Source organism: Lactuca serriola, chromosome 1, assembly GCF_051521515.1.
Source record: "Lactuca serriola cultivar US96UC23 chromosome 1, Lser_US96UC23_V15, whole genome shotgun sequence".
NCBI lineage: Eukaryota > Viridiplantae > Streptophyta > Magnoliopsida > Asterales > Asteraceae > Lactuca > Lactuca serriola.
The window spans coordinates 68,300,525-68,322,322 of NC_136408.1; the positions used below are offsets into that span (position 1 = coordinate 68,300,525).

A 21,798-nucleotide genomic window follows, 5' to 3' on the forward strand; every position below is an offset into this window, starting at 1 on the left:
ACTCGTTCACTAAAAAGCGTGGGAAGTTTGCCGTAACGGTCCAAAACGGGTCCTTAATTCGGAGACGTTGCATTCGGACTCGACCACCGACTCCAACAAAAGACCAAGAACTTCTGATTCGGACGTAGGTTTTGGGGTAGACCTCAATGATGAATTCGATGTTGCTGATGCAGAGGGTCCACCGGAAGTCCAACTTCGTCGATCACCGGGAAGGGACAAAGCAAAACGGGCGGCGTCTTCAAGCGGAAAAGCAACCGCAACTACCAACGACGACCTGTGGAATCCATCAACGGAGGAAGCTCGTCGCCAAAAAATCACTCTTACTGATCTTCAAATCATAAACATAAAGCCCCAACTGGATCTCGACACGAAAAATCTAGCGACATTTCTCAAAATTCAACAACAAGTTCGCGATAAATATGGAAAATAGGTTCAAATATTTATGTTTTACTTGGTATATTTTATGTTTTTTTAAGTAATTTAGGATATATATATATATATATATATATATAAGTATTTTAGGATTTAAATTTGTGTGTTTTAAAATGAATGTAATGTCTTTTAATTTAATGTTTGTTTTTATTTGAATTATTTTTTTTTAATTCAATCTAATAATGTAAAAAATATGACGTAGAATGGTAACCGTGTCCAAAGGCTAATGGTTTGATAATGAATTAATGGTTTGATAATGAATTTGTAGTGAAGCTGACATTATGCTTATATGACAACATTTTTTGAATGGGTTGGGTATCACGATACCCCTTAGCATAAGCCTGAGTCATTAGTCAAAACAAAGTGGATTATTCTTAGAACCAAGGTTCTTTTATTTCAAATTCCGTACATTGCAACTACTCGTGTTGGTAACAACAACACTAGGGACAAGACAAACAAACACAACAACATACTTAGTAATCTTATTAATGTAGCATCGATCATCTCGAAAAGCTTTATTGCATGAAATGAGTGAACTAGATGGAGATGCTGTTTGGAACACCTTCTCCGGTAGGACCAGGTCCCGAAGAAGGCTTGAGAAGCTTGTATGGAAGCAACCCTGCACCACTTCGGTTTCTTAAATTGCGATTGGCATTATTTTTCTCTATGGTGCGTTCCATCTCTTCAATCCTTTCACGAAACTCTTCATACGCGACCTGTATAGCTGGCTCCGCCTCAAATGGACCCTCTGCAGTTTTACCGATGTACTCCTCATCAGTGGCATGAGTCGATAAAACGTTAAGAACTGCCATGACTTTGGTAGCTTGCGATTTGGAAGGGAAGCATTTCAACAACGCAGCCTCAGGCCGGTCTAGGAATATCTGCCACTCTTTATCTGTTGGGTCATCGTTAGGCATCTTGGTTCTAGCGATGGTTGGCCGGTTAGGGAAATAACCAGCATACTCGTATTGTCCGAAGTTCACAGCGGAATGTTGGCCAGAAGTAACCCATATGATAGTTGACACGATTCCAATCAAATCATCTTGGGTTTTGAGTTGTGGCCACCATGGTTCATCTTTCTTATCGCCATGACCAACTGTTCGAATCTCATGCCACCATGCTTGAAGCTCTTCATCAGATTCTACGAGACTTGCTTGTGGGTAGTAGTTGTTGACAAAAGACGTAACCCACTGTTTGATGGCATCCCAAAGGATTAGACCGTCGTTTGCATATGGATAGTCCTCGATTGTTAGTTTCAAACCATGTGGTTCAGTAGGATCTTCAACAGCCATACCCCTGTAAAAAGTGAAAAACCATAATTAACCAGCTATAGAGATGCGTGCCATACATAAAAGTGAAAAACCGTATATAGTCGTCAAATTGCAAAGTTGCATAAATTAAGGGCACCTGCTTATCAAGTCAGCTGGAAGTGCCTCGTGATCAAAACGCCACAACTGATCATAGACGTCAGAAGAAAGTTGCATACAATATTTTCCAGGAGAGAATGTGGACTCTATAACACCACCGGCATTAATGAGAGATTGTCGAGCTAGGGCGTTTATTTTCAAGGTGTAACGAAAATGAGGGTGGAGTAGTCGTGCAATAGGATGCATTGTGCTAAGATTACGGTGGGTGGCAATGATGTAAGGCTCAGTTGCGCAGTGAGTTCTTAGCCTGCAGCAACGCCAAATCAAATCATGATAATTAAGCTCACCTATAAATTAATGAGATCTAGGGAAAAACACACAAACGTGTGTAATTAAAGTATTATGATGATCAGTAAACAGGAACCGATACATTACCAATGGCTAACAAGCTGGTGAATACCGGAATCATGAGAAAGGACATGAGCTTTGGCTATCTTCCATAGCCAAGAACCAGTGGCACCCAAAGAAGGTGTGTAGACATGCTTCCACTGTGGTTGCCATTCTGAAGACGGTCGAGTCAACTCTATGGCAACTGGGGTCAACGTTCCAGCAGGAGTAAGGAACATTAAAGTCCTTGAACCATATAGAGTCATCCCATCAAGATCTCTTGTTCTATTTACGTATGACAATAGTAGATCATGGTAATCCAACACGAATAATTTCTTTTGTTCCAAAGCCTGAAAGAACATGATTGATTTTCAACTTTACTACAACTTCACAATCGTAATAGCATCTCTAGCTAGTCTTATATATAACATGACAATTATATATCTCATAATGGAATTTGGTGTATTAATTAAAAGATCTGAAGTTTCCATAAAGTAATCGGCCTTCTGTTTTTCATTACCTCCTCGAAAGTCATGAAACCTCCAATCACCCGCTCAACAATCTCCTTGGTGATTGCTGATTCAGGTGGCCCGTAAACTTTAGGGTCCAATTTACTCATCAATGGCCATTCCTGCACACACACACATGCACACAAACACAATCACCTTATGATTTTTCATTAATTATATTACTATGTGTTGGAAAACGTTCTTAATTTGTTGTGATATATATACCGTAACCAACTGTATGCTGCAAGGATTGATACCAGCAAGCATTTGTCGACTGAATTCATCATCACGGAGCCAAAAGAACGTGTCCCCTGCAATGTATAGAAAACCTTTGTAAGAAGCTGATCACAAACAACTTAATTAAAAAGAGTAAGTATAATGCATGTTTATATGCGAGCTTACTCTGGAGTGTTTCAGGTGGATCAAACTTGAGAAGGTCATCCACGGCGTCAACAACCTCATGGACAATTCTAGGCAAAACACTTGCAACATGTTTATCAGTACCATTAATAACAACTCCTTCGTCAAAAAGGGACTCTATATCCTGGAATAAACGAAAGTCTTCGTCTTTTTCTGCAAAAGCGGTGCCTAGACGGGGTATAACACCAATCAGCAAGTTGTACAAAGTCCTCGCTCCAAATGATACCGACTTTATCTCTGAAAAGTCTTCATCAATTGGTACATAAAACGGGTCTGAAGATCTTGTCTCAGTCAGCGGATCTGTTATTCAACATGTTTCAATTGTAAACAACCATCTTCGATATACTATTATTTAATTAATGGTTTTGTTAGTTATATTTACGTACCTTTAGATGACATTTTCCGACCAGTACGGCAGCGCCTAGGGTAAGGAAATTTCTTGCCACCGAGCACCGGCCGTGCAAGATCTGATTTCTTATTGTCGGGATCTCCAAGGTCGTTGTATACATCGTAATCGTAAATCCTCTCGAAAGCTTTACGCTCTCCTTGGCCATTGCCTCGAATGAACTCCAAATCTTTCTTTCTCAGCGACCTGAGGGCATTTGGCGTTTTCGATGGCAGGTAACACTGTACAAATTACAAATAGATTAAGGGATATTAATGGCTGCCATATATACACCATTGCGATATGCTAGTAAACAGAAACATGTTATATATATATATATATATATATATATATATATATATATATATATATATATATATATATATATATATATATATATATATATATATATATATATATATATATATATATAGGTTCAGGTTCATTTGAGACCATTCTAATTTTGTGAGACCGTGAGACCAAATCTAAAAATAATTTTAAAATGCAAAATAAATGGAAAAATCCAAAAATTCTTTTTTTAAATGTTATTTTCGGAACTTGAATTAACTAAAAAAAATATAAAAAAAATAAAAAAAAATAAAAAAAATTCCGTCTTTTTTTTTTAAAATACGTGAAATATTCTAAATAGAATATTTCACTGACATATTCTAAAAAATAATTTTAAAATGCAAAATAAATGGAAAAATCTAAAAATTCTTTTTTTAAATATTATTTTCGGAACTTGAATTAACTAAAAAAAATAAAAAAAAATTAAAAAAAAATTAAAAAAAATTCTATTTTTTTTGAAAAATACGTGAAATATTCTAAATAGAATATTACACTGTACATATTCTAAAAATAATTTTAAAATGCAAAATAAATGGAAAAATCAAAAAATTCTTTTTTTAAATATTATTTTCGGAACATGAATTAACTAAAAAAAAATTAAAAAAAATAAACAAATGCGTCTCATGGTCTCACAAAATATAAGTGGTCTCAAATGAAACAAACCCTATATATATATATATATATATATATATATATATATATATATATATATATATATATATATATATATATATATATATATAAATTAAACCTTGTCAGCGAAGAAGATCCTCCTCTGATCGTTATCATAACTGGAATGAACCCATGAATTACATGTGAAGGTAACTTTTTTAGGTTTGTCAACTTCAATTTTCTGTATATATATCTTATTGCGGTAGTCATTCTCAACAAACACAGCTCCGATCTCCCCAAAATCATCATTGACGTCAAACTCGAAGGTGTATTGCCCACCAAAGTGATCATAGGGTGCTTTCACTGTCTTCTTCCTCGGCTTACCTTCGGCTGTATCAAAATCATTATACCATATTATGCGCGCGCGCGTGTATATATATATATATATATATATATATATATATATATATATATATATATATATATATATATATATATATATACACGTAAGATAAGGTATACAGTATTTGATTAAAGCTTAGTATATAGTTAATTATTTTGAATTCGAAATTACACAGCATTACGTGACTGTGAAAAGTAGGTATACGTACAATCAAGTTCATGAAAAACGAACTCGAGCTTCACGGAAGAATAAAGCAAACTAGCAGCGTCGTCAAGAAGGCGGCTAGGTTCTAGACTGTATAGATATGTTGATTTGGTGTGGATGACACCAGTGACTTTGGTCTTATCAAGTTTAAGAAGATCAGTAAACAAGCGGGATTTTATTTTACCAGCTGAGCTACGTCGAGTGGGTGTGGCATTGGATTTCTTTGTGGTCGTGGGCAGGAGGAGAGTGGTATGGGAGTAGGCGGAGGAGGAGGAGTGGTGGGTGGCGTCAATAGCTCTGGCTAAGAAGGGCTTTTGGAGTGTGACTAAGTTATGGAAAGACTGAAATTGGTTGATCTGAGAATTCAACATGTTTTTTTTTATATGTTTCCTTCTCACTCCTCAGTACTCGCTCTTGGTGGTGTGATTTTAGGGTTGCAAGGGCACCCTCTATTTATACTAATTTTTTTTTGTCACCTTCTTGTAATTATTCTTTGGTGGGTAAAAGTTGTCATTTTTAATGCTAGGTTTTGCTTGTTATATTTAATGCTATGAGTCATTTCAATATTTTTTGAGAATTGTTTTTTCTTTGCGTCGTTCGTTAACTTGATTTTACTTTCATCTATATATAAATGGGTATGGAAGCTTGTTCAAATAAACCCAATTATGTCTACTTTAATTTGTAATTTTAAGAAACGAACAACTTTTCTAAATTTCATCGACTAAATTTTCTAACTCTTAATTATTCAAATTAATATGTATATGTGATGGGGCTAGAGTATGTGCCTTGTATGTACATAATGTGAGTTATAGAACCAACTACGCAGTTTTATACTTAATTAATTCAGATCAATCTCCTCACGGTTTTTTTGTTTTCTTGAACCATAAGTATTTATCGTTCTTTAAAACTTGTGCAGGTTTTTGTTCAATTTTCTATTGAATACGTCACGATGCAGTACAAGCACATGATCGATGATGCACAAACCAAAACTATGATTCCATGATGAAGATATAACACCGACGGTGGCAAATTAAATTGGATGATACATCAAAAAAACATATTAAAGATCTACCCAGTTTTGTTTAAATATTTATTTTATAATATAACATCTTTTACTACGGCAAATTGAAAAGCGAGAGGCAATATCAGAATAAACGACATGGACCCAATTTTATAACTAAATACCATCTTTTAATTTCTAAATGTCGCAAACCCAATTAACGTCTTCGTCTTATTATAAATGTGAAACTTAATCGAGGTAATAAATTACATAGATTCAATAGTGTTCATTAGGGGTGAGCGCGGTATGGTTCAGTGCGATTATTAGCCAAAACCTCACCACTAACTGCAAATACGGTTAACCCATTTTCAAAACCGCTTGGTGCGGTTGTTTTTGCGGTGCGGTTAGACGATTATTTTTGTGGTGCGATTTTATTTTTTCTATGGTGCAGTTATTAACCGCATGAATTTGGTACGGTTATTTTATATAATTTTTAACAACAGTTAAAGCTCAAACGGTTTTAAGAGTTCAAACATATTACTTATAATAATAATAAAACCATAATGTATAAGACAATTACCTTAAATCATAAACAATTAATATCTTAAAAATATCAAATCAATTATAATTAACAATAAATTTTTTAAAATTGTCCAATTTCACCATTTTTTAAAGTTAAACATAACAAAAAAAACTATATTTTTGTCTTCTAGTATTTTATTCATATTTCATTTATGAAACTTGTCTTATTTTTAATATTTAATATATTAATATATAATAATAAAAATTGCATAAAATATATGCGGCGCGGTGCGTTTTTTTATTGCGGTTGCGGTTTATGTGGTTAATTTTAGTTGCGGTGCGATTTTTGCTCACCCCTAGTTCATATTTTGAAAAAGATGAAGATGTCATTTGCTCAAAATGAATGAAACTCATAACATAATGGTAAGGAAATTAATTTCATTAATTTTTATTAGACAATCAAAACCTAAAATTAAGAAAAAAAAGTGATGAATTTCTATTAAAATTAATTTCAATAAACTTTATTAGAAAATCAAAAACTAAAATTAAGAAAAAAAAAAGTGTTGAATTTCTATTAATTAAAACTACTTCGTATCAATCGGCAACCTTTTTCTCTTTTACTTTATAGAACTTTTTATCTCCTTTGTAGTTGGAAGTTCTCCAAAAGTAAACCACTCTATATACTTATAATTGTACTTACATAACAACAATATATTCATGTTTGTCATATATCATATGATAAACATAATGTCATTAATTATATCACTACTAGAAACATGGATGTTTTCTAACAACAAGATTGGTCGAAAATATGTAGGAAAAGACATTTTGGTGATACATTTCGAACAAAATAAAATTTTTCGGGAATATTGTTCATGAAAATATTTTCATTTGTTCTTGTTAATCATTACTAGAAATAAATTTCCCACTTAATGCTGGATTTTTTAAATTATCTGGAACCATGAATAATAAAAGAATCCAATTAAAACCCATAACCGATTTGAATATAAGAGATATAAGGTAGAAAAAGTTGTCTAGCTATTATGACACACGATCTACATAGGAAAAATATTATGACACACGATCTACATAGGAAAAAATAGGTAATTCTATATTTACCATCCAAATTGCTTCGTGTACTCCAATAGGTAATTTTATTTGGGGGCCTAAACAGTTAACTTAAGGGTCAACTATAGGGCGCATTGACTTCATCTACTTGTTAAAAGCTTCGGTCTGTGGGCTGGTCCTGAGGAATTAAATATCTTCAAAAGCTAAGACGAACAAGAAAAAAAATGGACCTTATCATTGTTCTAAGTTGTTAATGTTAAATAAAAATATATAATAAACAAAACTGGGTCCTGTGCGGCTGCCCACATTGCCCCCCCCCCCCCCCCCCCTCCCTATTAGAATTCGTCCAAGACTTCTAAGGAGGGAGTCCATGGACTGCTTAGGGCCTAAGCAGTCAGATTAGGGTTTCCTGGTTGAAAACCCTAATAGCTTACCTATATAAGGAACCCCTAAAGCCCCAAAAACGTGGTGAAGTAATCCCTAAGGGTTTTAGGACGTTTTTGGGGTCTCCTTCCTCTCTCCTAAGTCATCTTGTTGCTCATGGTGTTTGTGACTCCATTAAAGGTGCAACATTTGAGGCACTAAGCTTTCAAGAGTCAAGATCAAGAAGAATTAAGATTGTTATTGCTACATAACAATCAAGGTAAGATCTAAACCCTAATTCATATGTTAATTCGTTTATTGTATGCTAGATCCAGGGTTTATGAGTTTTGGATGATTATTGCATGTTCATTAGACAAACTAGATCCAAAGCTTTAGGGTTTGCATGCACACCATAGGATTGATGTTTTGCTCAAAACCCATCAGTGGTATCTGAGCCTAGGTGTTCGTCTATTGTATTTGATGCAAAATTAAGTTTTCAAAGCTGAAAATTGCGAATTTCGAATCTGACCTGATTCACGTCATGAACACAGTGTGTTCACCTCGTGAATTCAGTCTGATAGTAGATTTTCGAATTAAACCAGACTCACGTCGTGAACACAGTGTCTTCACCTCATGAATTCAGTCTGACAGCACAATTTCGAGATTTTTGCCTTAATTTGCTTTGGATAATTACCTTAAATTGTTTTTTCAAATTAAAATTAGATTTTTATATTATGGTAATTGATATCCTAATCAAATTAATGGATAATTTTCAATTTAAGATAATTACTTGTTTTATAAGATAAATATTGATTATTTGTAAATTGATTTGAATTATCTCATAAGAAAATAGATTAGGTTAAATTATGTGATAATTATTAATTATATAATATTTAATTTGTAACATCCTGAATTTCAGAAGTATGATTTAAGAGTTTAAAGTGTAATTTCGAAGAAGGGACTCGACGAGTAGGTGCGCTTACTCGCCGAGTCGGAGCGGGTTTGGTTCGCGAATTAAGTGACTAACTCGCCGAGTCGGAAGCTGGACTCGACGAGTTGGTGTTGGGATGAGAAAAACCCTAATCTTAGGGTTTGCACCCTATTTAAAGGACTTAATGGCCTCCCCTCAGCTCCCTTAGCCCCCTTTGAGATCCAGTAAACCCTAGCTCGTGTGTATAAGGCCATTGGAGGGAGATTGAAGCTTTAAGAGGTGTTCTAATAGAAGAAACTTGAAGATCAAAAGGGTTTGCATCAAGAAAGTAGTGTAGATCCAGAATCTACAGTTTTGGGCACAACTTGGAGGTAATGAGTTGTTACCTTTCCTTTGTTGCTTCTAGATTTATTCTTGAATGAGATTTGGGGCCATTTTTGTATGATTGAGATCCACTTCGGGTTTAGAGTCCAGATCCGAGGTTGCTACTTCAGATCTAGACTTGTATTGGTCCAGAAAGTCATAAAGCATCAGTTATTGAGTTGTTGGTGAAGCCCTTTTGTCTAAAACCCAAGCCCTAGTGTATTTTGGGACCATATCTCTTTGGTTTCACGTAAAGGTTGCAACTTTATGTGAGGGATAGATTGTAGAAGGGTGGATCTACGGTTTGGAGCCTCAGCATGGCTCGAAAAGCCTCTAAATGGATTGAGAACTGGAGAGACTCGGCGAGTCACATGGGTGTACTCGACGAGTTGTATGAGCACGTGCATGGACTCGACGAGTTGGAAGAACAACTCAGCGAGTCTGTTGAAGATTGCCTTGGACTCGGCGAGTCAGGTTGCAGAACCCCAACCTCTTTTGGTTAAAGCCTTGGATTAGTGAGTCGGTTGGCGACTCAGTGAGTTGGACAAGATGAGACTCAAAGATCGTTGGACTCGGCGAGTCTTGGGGTGACTCGACGAGTTAAGTTGTGTCATGAGAGTTTTCTGGGTAAGGGAACTCGGCGAGTCGACGGGGTGACTCGGCGAGTAGAGTCAACCAGGAAGGTTGACTTTGACTGAGGACTTTGACCTTGACCAAGAGTTGACCAGTTTGACTTCCAAGGGTACTTTGGTAATATTGGTATTTATGGAATTGGTTCTTTAGTAGTGTTTAGTGGCGGCGATCGTGTCGGAGGTCGGAGCAGCTTGGTCTTATATTTTCAGTCAGCAATTTCAGGTGAGTTATCCTCACTATATCAATAGGGTCTAAGGCACCAAGGCCGGCCTTTTAGTTGTTATCTTGGTTACAATATGCTACATGTGGTTATGATCTGTTAGATTGGGATCAGAATAGACAGTATGTTGTTATGCTCATGTGATCCGTTAGGATTGGTATGTTAGTGACCTGGTTAAGTCGATGCCTTGGTCATGAGAGATTGCTATGATCGATGATCTGTGAGATAGTTATATATGATATTTGTACTTGTATTGTTGATGTGCTTATTGATCTGTTAGATCGGCGTCCTGGTAATTGGGACAGTATTATGTCAGTGACCTGGTTTAGGCCGATATCCTGGTATATAGGATGATGCTATGTTAGTGACTTGGTTTAGGTCAGTATCCTGGTATATAGGATGATGTTATGTTAGTGACTGGTTAGATCGATATCCTGGTAAGGATGATGCTATGTTGTATGATATGCTAGATCGATTTGTTTGCCTATGGACTGTTATGAGATTTCCTGATATATGTACACATGGTTATTTGTTTGATGTTTGGGTTGAGGTGGTCATGCTTTGTGCTGAAGGCCAACATACCCTACGAGCGGTCCGGATAGATTGTAGGCCCGTATGGCGGTCCAGTCATACCGAAGGCTCGGATAGATCCAGATAGACTAAAAGCCCGGTGCGGGCGGTCCAGTCATAATGTAGACTCAGAGAGTGTACCAGGTGAACTGAAGGCCTGTTGAGGGCGGACCAGTCACGCTGCAGACTTGAGAGGCATGACTGTTCTGTATTGTGATACAATATGTTATGATTATGGTTGTATGTGGTTGGTATTTTGGGGGTAACTCACTAAGCTTTCGGGCTTACAGTTCAGTGTATTGTTTCAGGTACTTCAGGAGATTGTGGCAAGGCGAAGGCGTGATCGTACCGCTCCTCATGTTTTATGATTCATGTGATATGGTTCTGGGGGATACTCTGATGTTTAAACTATTTTGAAAAATAAGATGTATGAACTTAATGGTTTTTGAATGAAATAAAATGTTTAAAATTGGCTCAAATTTTTGGTCGTTACATAATTATTTTTCAAATTTGATCTTAAAGATATTTTGAAAAGTTTCAAAATTTGCCCTCAAGTTTTGGAATTTAAAATTTAATTAAAAAGTTTAATTTTGAAATATCAAATTCTAAAACCCTAGTTGTTTGAAAAATTCAAATTGCACCTTATGGTTTTATTAAGTTAATTAAATGTATAATTAAAAGAGAGTTAATTAATCCATAATGGTATTGTTTGTATTTAATTAAATTAAAAGTATAATTTTGTTAAATTACACCACTTAGTATTTTAAAAGTGTAAAATAACTCTTATACTATATATAAAATTAAAAGTCTAATATTATATATGTATAAGTAAAGAGTCAGTCTTACCGTTAGTAAGCCTCATTCACGAAGCTGGTCTATAAGGGGTGTTTAAGGAAGCGACCTGTAAAATGACGGCCATTGGGTATCCACTCTTACCCACCATACTCTTGACTAGTGGAGGGTCGTTAGCCGAATGGGTAGGATATGACACAACCTTCCATTATAAGTATAATGAAATACAAAGTAACTAAATGTTTTATAAATTCCCAAATCTTAGTTACTTTAGGAAAAATGTGGAGTTGGTGCTATTCCATGAAATTACACTTTGTACCCTTACTAAGACGTTAGTGAAGCGTGTGTGGTTAACCGACACACTAATTGAGCTATAAGCAAAGGTGGCAAAGGGTGACACGATTTTTGTCATAGATCGATGGAGCGTGTGTGATTAACCGACATGTCGATTAGGTGACTGTAACATTGGGGGCACCATGTATATTTGCATAGTTATCCACAACTTGTTTGTGATCCTCGACATCCCAGTCACAAACGAAGGGCATACTCAAGATTTAAACATGCCATTAAAAAGTTCAATGAATCTAAAAAAGATCTAGGAGTTTCAATTCTTTTAAAACTTAATTTTCAGTTTTCGTTTTTTCATGGTGGAAATTAGTAAATCGTCATTTACTTACCTTCAAATGTTCTGCAATTTGGATTACAACATCCCTTTACCATATTGTAGGATATTGTGTTGGATCCTAGCCTTGATATTTCATTTGGGTGTTATATCAAGGATTCCAATCAACTAACTTGAATTTTTCACGTTTTGTAGATATCAAAGTCTGACAACTATGGTCTTCCTGAATCCGTTGGAAAAATTTTTCCGCATGAAGATGAGGTTCCACGATTGGATTGTGAAAATGGAAATCATGCTTCACTTACTCCACCTCCTCCGATAATTCTCCCCGACCCACGTGTTCGAAGACTTGAAAAGTTCAAGGTCACTCAAGCCCTATTGGCGAAAAGACACGAAGATGGAAAGTCGGTATGCGCTCATGTCTTGGATATGAAGTTGCATATTGATAGATTGTGAATGTTGGGTGTCGATGTATCAAGGAAGTTGGTTGTTGACTTGGCTCTTCAGTCACTTCCTGAATCATATAGTGAGTTCATTACAGAGTACTATATGATGGACCACGATGTAACCCTCATTGATTTGACTTATTTGCTATTGCTGTTGAATCAACGATGTTTTGGCGTACTGGTCAAGCAAATTTGTCTGGTAAATCAATATCCCATCCTTCTATGGGAAATGGAAACATTGGAAGTCTAGAAAAGTTTTCACTACGCAAGAGAAAAGCTAAGTCTAAGATAGTCTCATGTACCATTCCAGAAGAATCCATATGTTTTTACTGCCAAAAGAAGGGGCATTGGTTACGAAGCTACCCTGACTACCTGAGAGATCTAAGAGATGGGAGAGTCAAGATGTATGACTCTGCTTCAGGTAAAATCCACTATCTAACTCTATTAAGTTCCTATTTGGAGATTCTTAATACATGATGTAATAAGATTACATTTTGATTTGTTGTAGGATCGAAGAAAAGAGAGGAAACTTAAAGGAAGAAGTGAACTGAGTCTGATCGTGAAGAAATGGATTTCGATCGCATGATTCGATGATAGGATTTTTGGAGCTGCTACTTTTAGAGTTATGATAGATTGTTTAGGAATATGAAATAACATAGTTTTCATTTGAATTTGCATTGTAAGAACAAGTTTTTCCACACCTTTTATTAATAAAATAAATTTTGGTTTTTGTCTTATTTATAATTCCTTGCAATGGCATGTATGAAAATTGATGTTTGTGTATTTCTATTTTTAGCAATATTGAAATGGATGCGATTCTTAGTTATGTTATTTGTGGTAATGTCGAGAATTAACAAATAAGGAAAGATTCTTGTCGCCCGAGTTTCAATTGGACAAAAACTTGGAATCATACCACTTGTATTGTATGATGAATGAGAACTTTCATATTTGGAAAATTAAGACTTATTCCTTGACAAAGAGTCAAGTGAAGGACTAAGAGACCTGCTACATAATTTTGTGCATTAGTCAAGTCCACCACAAATAACAATAAGATTATTCGTCATGATTTACTAAAAGTATAGTAAATGTGGTTGTGCTTACAAGATTAAGTATGATTCTGAATTATTGAAATGTTTCAATGAATGACAGAACGAATAAGAAGAATCAATAAGGCAGAAAAATAAAAGTGTCTCTAATCTGAAAAGATGGGAGAGTACTTTTGTATCATGTTTTATGATTGTCTCATTAATTGTGAAACCATATCACAATTGATCCTCTAAGTAAATCTTAGTGCACTAGTATGGCTAAGAAGAGGAATCAGAAATTGTTGAAATGGTTAAATCAATATGTGAATCATACTTCGTTCCAAAATCAAGCCTTAGAGTCATACTCCAAGATTGTTACTTGAGTGACATATCTTAAGAAGTTTTAACACACTCATCAAATGTAGAGTAGAAAATGTTTTTCTTACTCTTGCACATTTGAAATTGGTAAGTTGTGATGTATTGGATAAGACAAAGACCAATTAAGACCAATTGTGTGTAGTGGTTTGTCTTGATAAGAATCCGAACTTACTCTTGAATATTTGTTTGTCAAGAAATGTTTCTTGATAACAGAATCTTATATGTCAAGAGGTCAGTGGGAGTCTAAATGATCTTGAAAAAGGTTCAAGAACTAATAAAGAGTAAACCTATTGGACACTAGTGCATGACTTGAGGTTGTAACCTATTGTGTTGACAAAAATTTTATGCCATTCTAGTAAAGTTACTTATGTATATGAGTTATATGAGTTCTCAATTGACTGCATAAGGGCAAACACCTTGTTCAATGAAAGTACATTGAGTAGTATAGGTGAGCTGCTAAATAACTTGGAAGCAATGGTGAGACCCTTGATGGCAAGAAATTAAGAATAAACAAGTTCAGTCCATAAGAGTCTGGATTTGTCACAAACATTATCTTACGAATATGGTTATGACAAAATTCACATGGATAGGAACACATACACCATAAAATCTAAGGTGCTGTTTGTTTTTTTGTTTTTTTTTAAAAAAAAAACACTTCAGACCACTTATTGCTGCGTCGCGCAGCACACACACAACACTTGGCCCTTCACAATTGTTTGTTTTTTCAAAAGAATTCTGACTTAAAAACTGTTACGTGTGTGCTGCGTGGCGCAGCACTAAACCAACTGCTTCAAACCTCTTCAGGCCTTAGTTTAACTTACCGCAGTAGTCTGCAGACGTGAAAAAACAAACATACTTTTGATGACATGCTGCAGCCGTTTGTTCCACCTCTTCTGCTACAGAGGATTGCTGATGTGGTCCGCAGACTTCACGCATTTTCTCTTCGAAAAAAACAAATAACACCTAAGTGTCTAAGGTTTCTCTCCTTCAAGAAAAATGATTGTGAGGAAACACTTTCACTAAGAGAGATTTTAAGGAGATAGCAATTGTGTAAATTACATTCTCAAATTTGATTATGATTACGGCATCCCTCTTCATAGTTCGAATTGTGAGATTTGGCAATTAGTTTAAACATTTAAGATTTGGCAATTAGTTTAAACATTTAAGAATATTATACTTCGTTTCGAAATCTAAAAGCTTGGATCGAGAAATTTTAATCAAATTTAGTCAAAAGACATATATGGACGTTGTGTTGAAAAGATTCAACTTAAAAGGATTATATATATGGCAATATTATAGCAAGGAACTGGTAAAGTATCACATTTTTCATTATGAATCGTGTCCCATACGCTTCGAGTATAGGATCGATGATTTACTGATGACACCCTAAGCGCTTGGCCAAGCCGGAACTAAGTTGATGTGTTCAGTTATAGGCTGTTGTCAGTCTTCATAAATCGGAAATCGGGAAACAACAGATAGACTGAGAGAATGATTATGATCCATCTCTCATGTCTATACGATATTTAGAATGGAGGAATATATGATCCTTATCTAAAGGACACGTTTCTGATATGATCAGAGTTCGATAGTGGCTTTTGAAAGCGACGATTGTTGATCAAGTTCCGAAGTCATACGCAATATAGTTATTAGACTTATCCAAGTGGGAGACTGTTGGATTAGGTGTATAAGCCCATAACTATTTGGGTATGTACTTGACCCGATTGTGAGCATGGTCCTTTTGGGTTGCCTTCACCATAGCAACTGATATGATGAACTAAGGAGAAAGAGGATTAATTATGATTTATTAATATATTATACGATTAATATATTAAAAGAGAAATCATATTATTAATATTAGTCAAGAATTGATAAGAATTAATTTTGTGGCTAGAAGATATTAATTAAATAAAGGGGACCGATATTGTAATTATAAGATAGTTTCATAAATAGGCTAATGGACTCCATAGAAGTTGGAGTGGACGAAATCTATGGGGAAACCAATTAGAATTCGTCCACGGCTTCTAAAGAGGGAGTCCATGGGCTGCTTAGGGCCTAAGCAGTCAGATTAGGGTTTGTTGGTTGAAAACCCTAATAGCCTACCTAAATAAGGAACCCCTAAGGCCCCAAAAACGTGGTGAAGTAATCCTTAAGGTTTCTAGGACGTTTTTGGTGCCTCCTCCCTCTCTCCTAAGTCATCTTGTTGCTCATGGTGTTTGTGACTCCATTAGAGGTGCAACATTTGAGGCACTAAGCTTTCAAGAGTCAAGATCAAGAGGATTTGAGATTGTTATTGCTACATAACAATCAAGGTAAGATCTAAACCCTAATTCATATGTTAATTCGTTCATTGTATGCTAGATCTAGGGTTTATGAGCTTTCGATGATTATTGCATGTTTATTAGACAAACTAGATCCAAAGCTTTATGGTTTGCATGCACACCATATGATTGATATTTTGCTCAAAACCCATCAATAAATTGATTGCTTACCACCTCTATGTTTATACCAATTCTAGCACAATAAGACAACCGTATTAACCACCATGGAAGGAGATTGAGGTAGCTTTTTAAACACTATATTGCTCCTTGCTATCCAGATGCACCATACAAGACAGTAGACGATGGTGTCAAGGACATTTGTTTTCCTAGGGAAATTTCCCTAACATGCTACAAAGTTTAGAAATTGTGATGCACTTGAGAATGATTGGTTAGGGATTTGACACCATCTAAACACCCATTCATGAGCTACAAAGGCTAGTGTGCATTCAATGAAGACATGATCTACAGTTTCTTGTCAAACACTACATATACGATAGATGATAAGGGAATATTGACTCCCCTGTCATGTAATGCAGTTTCTACCAAGAGTCTTATATGAGCACGCCACAACACATATGGTATGCCACAATACAAGGCAAATAGAAGCCACATACATAACAATGATATGCATCACAAACTTTCCACTGATTTAGTGAAATATATTTACAGAGTCAAAGAATATCCTATCGGCGAAGATTTTTAAGAAGATATACAAAAAAAGATTGAGAATTGATCGTCAAGGATTCCAACAACGATTCACAAAACAACTCGGCGCGATGTAGAATTTTAATTAATGTTATATTTTAGTTGATTGTTAGGTTTGTTTCAATTTTAATTATATAATTTCATTTTATTTGCGTGCAAGTCTTTAAGAATATATGCGATTCGTTCCTGTAAAGATTTAAACACACCAAAGAGTATGAAAAGCTTTCCAATTTTGTTAATTTTGTATTTATTAAGATATTTTTTATTAATTTTATATATTTAATAAATCATAGTACTTTTATTTTATTTAAAAAGGAAAAATTAAATGAAGGAAATAAAATATGACAATTTCCTGCGATTTAAAAAAAAAAAAAAAAGAAGTGACTGGAGTATAAATAGTGTCTAGTCTAATGACGCGAGATTTCTTACGCCACAAAAGTAGGTCATCAACTCATCATCCTTCAGTTTTTCAGGTGGTCCAGTAGCACTGTAGACGCAGTGTGGGCAAAACTCGAACGTTGTTGCCAGTGGACCAGATTATTAAATCTTCAATAAACCATGTTTTTCAAACGTTGTAAATATTTATATTTGTTTTTCTTCTTCAGCCGACAGTACAAAGTGTGTGGTGAGGCTTCCCGGATTTCAAAAGGCGAATGTAATCCATTTGTGAAAACATATATATATATATATATATATATATATATATATATATATATATATATATATATATATATATATATATATATATATATATATATATATATATATATATATAGGGTTAGGTTATTTTGTTTTCATTATCTATTGTGTGCATGTATGACTGATTCTGGACCAATCATTTTAGTTATTTTAAGAAAGTAATTAATTCATATTACATGTTCAAGATATAATAGATATTAATTACATTTCAGCATTTAATATGCATTAATTACTTTTTTAAAATAACTAAAATGATTGGTCCAGAATCAATCATACAGGCACACAATAGATAGTGAAAATATTTGAACCTAAGTGTCTCTCTCTCTCTCTCTCTCTCTATATATATATATATATATATATATATATATATATATATATATATATATATATGTTCAGGTTCATTTGAGACCTATTTAATTTTGTGAGACCTTGAGACCAAATCTAGAAATAATTTTAAAATTCAAAATAAATGGAAAAATCCAAAAATTCTTTTTTTAAATATTATTTTCGGAACTTGAATTAATTAAAACAAATAAAAATAAAATAAAATAATTATAAAAAATTAAAAAAAAATCCCATTTTTTTTTAAAAATACGTGAAATATTCTAATAGAATATTACACTAAAATATTTTAAAAAATAATTTTAAAATGCAAAATAAATGGAAAAATCTAAAAAAAAAATTTAATATTATTTTCGGAACTTGAATTAATTAAAAAAAATAAAAAAAAGTTCCATTTTTTTTGAAAAATGTATGAAATATTCTAATAGAATATTACACTGTACATATTCTAAAAAATAATTTTAAAATGCAAAATAAATGAAAATATCCAAAAATTATTTTTTTAAATATTATTTTCGGAACTTGAACTAACTAAAAAAAATAAAAAAAATGCGTCTCACGGTCTCACAAAATTAGGTCGTCTCACATGAACCTAACCCTATATATATATATATATATATATATATATATATATATATATATATATATATATATATATATATATATAGGTTCAGGTTCATTTGAGACCATTCTAATTTTGTGAGACCGTGAGACCAAATCTAAAAATAATTTTAAAATGCAAAATAAATGGAAAAATCCAAAAATTCTTTTTTTAATTATTATTTTCGGAACTTGAATTAACTAAAAAAGTTAAAAAAATAAAAAAAAAATCCGTTTTTTTTGAAAAATACGTGAAATATTCTAATAGAATATTACACTGATATATTATAAAAAATAATTTTAAAATACAGAATAAATGGAAAAATCTAAAAATTCTTTTTTTAAATATTATATTCGGAACCTGAATTAACTAAAAAAAATAAAAAAAAAATCATTTTTTTTGAAAAATAAATGAAATATTCTAATAAAATATCACACTGTACATATTCTAAAAAATAATTTTAAAATGCAAAATAAATGGAAAAATCCAAAAATTCTTGTTTTAAATATTATTTTCGGAATTTGAATTAACTAAAAAAAATAAAAAAATAAAAAAAATGCGTCTCATGGTCTCACAAAATTAAGTCGTCTCACATGAGCCTAACCATATATATATATATATATATATATATATATATATATATATATATATATATATATTGTTAATTCAAGTTCCGAAAATAATATTTAAAAAAAGAATTTTTGGATTTTTTTATTTATTTTGCATTTTAAAATTATTTTTTAAAATATGTATAGTGTAATATTCGATTAGAATATTTCACGTATTTTTCAAAAAAAAAAGAATTTATTTTTATTTATTTATTTTAGTTAATTCAAGTTCCGAAAATAATATTTAAAAAAAGAATTTTTAGATTTTTCTATTTATTCTGCATTTTAAAATTATTTTTTAGAATATGTTAGTGTAATATTTTATTTGAATATTTTACGTATTTTTCAAAAAAAACAGAATTTTTTTTATATTTTTTTAGTTAATCCAAGTTCCGAAAATAATATTTAAAAAAAGAATATTTGGATTTTTCCATTTATTTTGCATTTTAAAATTATTTTTAGATTTGGTATCACGGTCTCACAAAATTATAATGGTCTCAAATGAACCTATATATATATATATATATATATATATATATATATATATATATATATATATATAGAGAGAGAGAGAGAGAGAGAGAGAGAGAGAAAGAGAGAGAGAGAGAAGTTGACGAAAATAAAAGAAATGCTCTTGAATTTCATTATTTTCTTCTTCTAAAGACAATTTAATGAGAGCGTCGTTCCTTTTGTCTTAATTAATTTTTATGTTGTGCTTCTTTATACATCTTGTGACAACACAGTGAGAATGACATGCCGTCAATATTTATCTAAAATCTTGTAGGTTAACACAAGAGAAACCATACCTCTATCTTCACTCAACAAGCCTTGTACGAAAACAATGAGAGAAAAAAGAGTGAATTTGGGTAATATATTAGTAGGTTTTGACATTTTGGATGATGTGGGACACCAATTTCTAACCCTTCATGATGTTACATTAGCTTTGATATTTGCTGAACATATCTGCTTTACATTGCGTTTTAGAAATGCAGAAATATCACTATGAGTTGTTGCTGTCAACAACAGATTTTCTGAAAAGTTATTATAGGTGTATAATACCCTCAATCTCCTATTTCTTTTGGAAATTTTGAGTTGGACAAAACTACCCTTAATTCCCTTTTATTTGATCTACACCTTGGGCTTCCCATAAAAGCAGTAGACAAAGCACCTGAATTTTTTCCTTTAAAATTGAAACTTTGACCTTTTCTTGTGATGTTCCCTTCATTGATAACACAAGATAACCATCGATTATGTCCATGTAGTTCCATTTTATGCTAGGGAGAGACCAAAATATCTTTTTGCTTGTACCATCAATATACAACAGGACATGATGATGTACATAATTGATATGGGAGGATTATTGATGAAGATGTGTTGGCTTTTTCCTAATAAGACCGAAATACACCTGTTGCGTTTTTCTTGTCTTCATTGTTTTTTGCTTCATTATGTAGTAAGAGAAACCCATCTTCCATCATCATCTCTCTTCCTCTCTTCTTCAACTGTAAGTTAGGATGAAACCTTCTATAAATTCCGACAACAAATTGGGATTTTAGAGTCATGCAAAATCAAATTTTGCAACTCTTGTAATCGCAATTATGAATTATGAGATTTAAGTGGTTTGATGAATTGTGTGTAGCTCACTGGATTTAAGACCAAATCCATGAACATCGCAAGTTGAAATCCAAAGCACTTCCACAAACCAAAATCACAAACATGTAAAAACAATGAAGATCGATAGATTCTATATTCATGACGTGAATTAAAGACAAGAAAAATATTGATCAAAAGTGTGCCTAATGCTTGGATTGAAATGGCTCTAGAAGAGTTCACAAAGACTAAACTTTTCTCTAAGAGCTTACAAAAGGAGTTAGGGTTCAAAAGCATAACCTAATGTGTTGCATGCATGCACTATATATAGACTAAACTAGATAGCAGAACCGAATATGGACATGCTCATTTCGGAATAAACAAAACTATAAAAGCGTACATTTGACACAACATATTATAGACCTAACAATCTCCCCCTTTGTATCAAATTCAGAAGGAGTGTCTTCATTGTCTTCTCTACGCGTCAAACAATTTTGACATTATTTCCATAAGCGAGTTTCGGACACACAAGTACCATTTAATCATATCCGAAAAGCATTTAAGGTCGGCATCATAGTTTGCCTTGTTCGCTTCAGCTAAAGAAAGAATACTCTTCAGAGTGGTTGCAGAGTAAAAGTGTTTGTCTCATAGAAAGAACATGTTATTTTGAACTACATCACCATGCTTTCTCTTATAGACTATTTTCCAATGCTCTTTTCGGATAATTCCCACCTTCAGCTTCTGAATGTCCTTTGGTTGCTCTTCTGGTTTCAGAATGGGCCTCTTTTTTAGAACTGATGCTATCTCAACATCCATCTTTTCAATTTCATGGATGTAGCAAATGATCATTCCTTTCAAATGTGCAAAAATAGGCTCATGCTTCTTTTTATCTTTCGTAATGATGTAAAACAAGGAAATCCGACCGTATGGGTTCATAA

General features: G+C 33.3%; 1 protein-coding gene across 2 annotated transcripts; it reads right to left on the reverse strand.

The window, feature by feature from the left end:
- Positions 1-781: 781 nt before the first annotated feature.
- Positions 782-5,485, reverse strand: LOC145090575 (lipoxygenase 2, chloroplastic-like). Of its 2 annotated transcripts, none has more exons than XM_079028730.1 (9): positions 5,252-5,485; positions 4,600-4,850; positions 3,502-3,742; positions 3,098-3,415; positions 2,921-3,006; positions 2,707-2,817; positions 2,235-2,536; positions 1,840-2,106; positions 782-1,728 (listed from the first exon to the last, which is right to left on the reverse strand). In XM_079028730.1, exons 1-9 carry the CDS (start codon positions 5,436-5,438, stop codon positions 969-971), a joined length of 2,523 nt encoding a protein of 840 aa, XP_078884856.1. In that variant the 5' UTR covers positions 5,439-5,485; the 3' UTR covers positions 782-968. The 2 variants fall into 2 exon arrangements, with proteins under 2 accessions (XP_078884856.1, XP_078884850.1); XM_079028724.1 differs by having other exon boundaries at positions 5,072-5,485.
- Between the last annotated feature and the right edge of the window lie 16,313 nt (positions 5,486-21,798).

Coding starts and splice junctions, on each gene's coding strand:
- LOC145090575 (XM_079028724.1), bottom strand. CDS start 5,438: ATGTTGAATTCTCAGATCAACCAATTTCAGTCTTTCCATAACTTAGTC. Junction 2,818..2,920: donor GCAGCATACAGTTGGTTACG/GTATATATATCA, acceptor GTGTGTGTGCAG/GAATGGCCATTGATGAGTAA. Junction 2,107..2,234: donor CACCAGCTTGTTAGCCATTG/GTAATGTATCGG, acceptor GCGTTGCTGCAG/GCTAAGAACTCACTGCGCAA.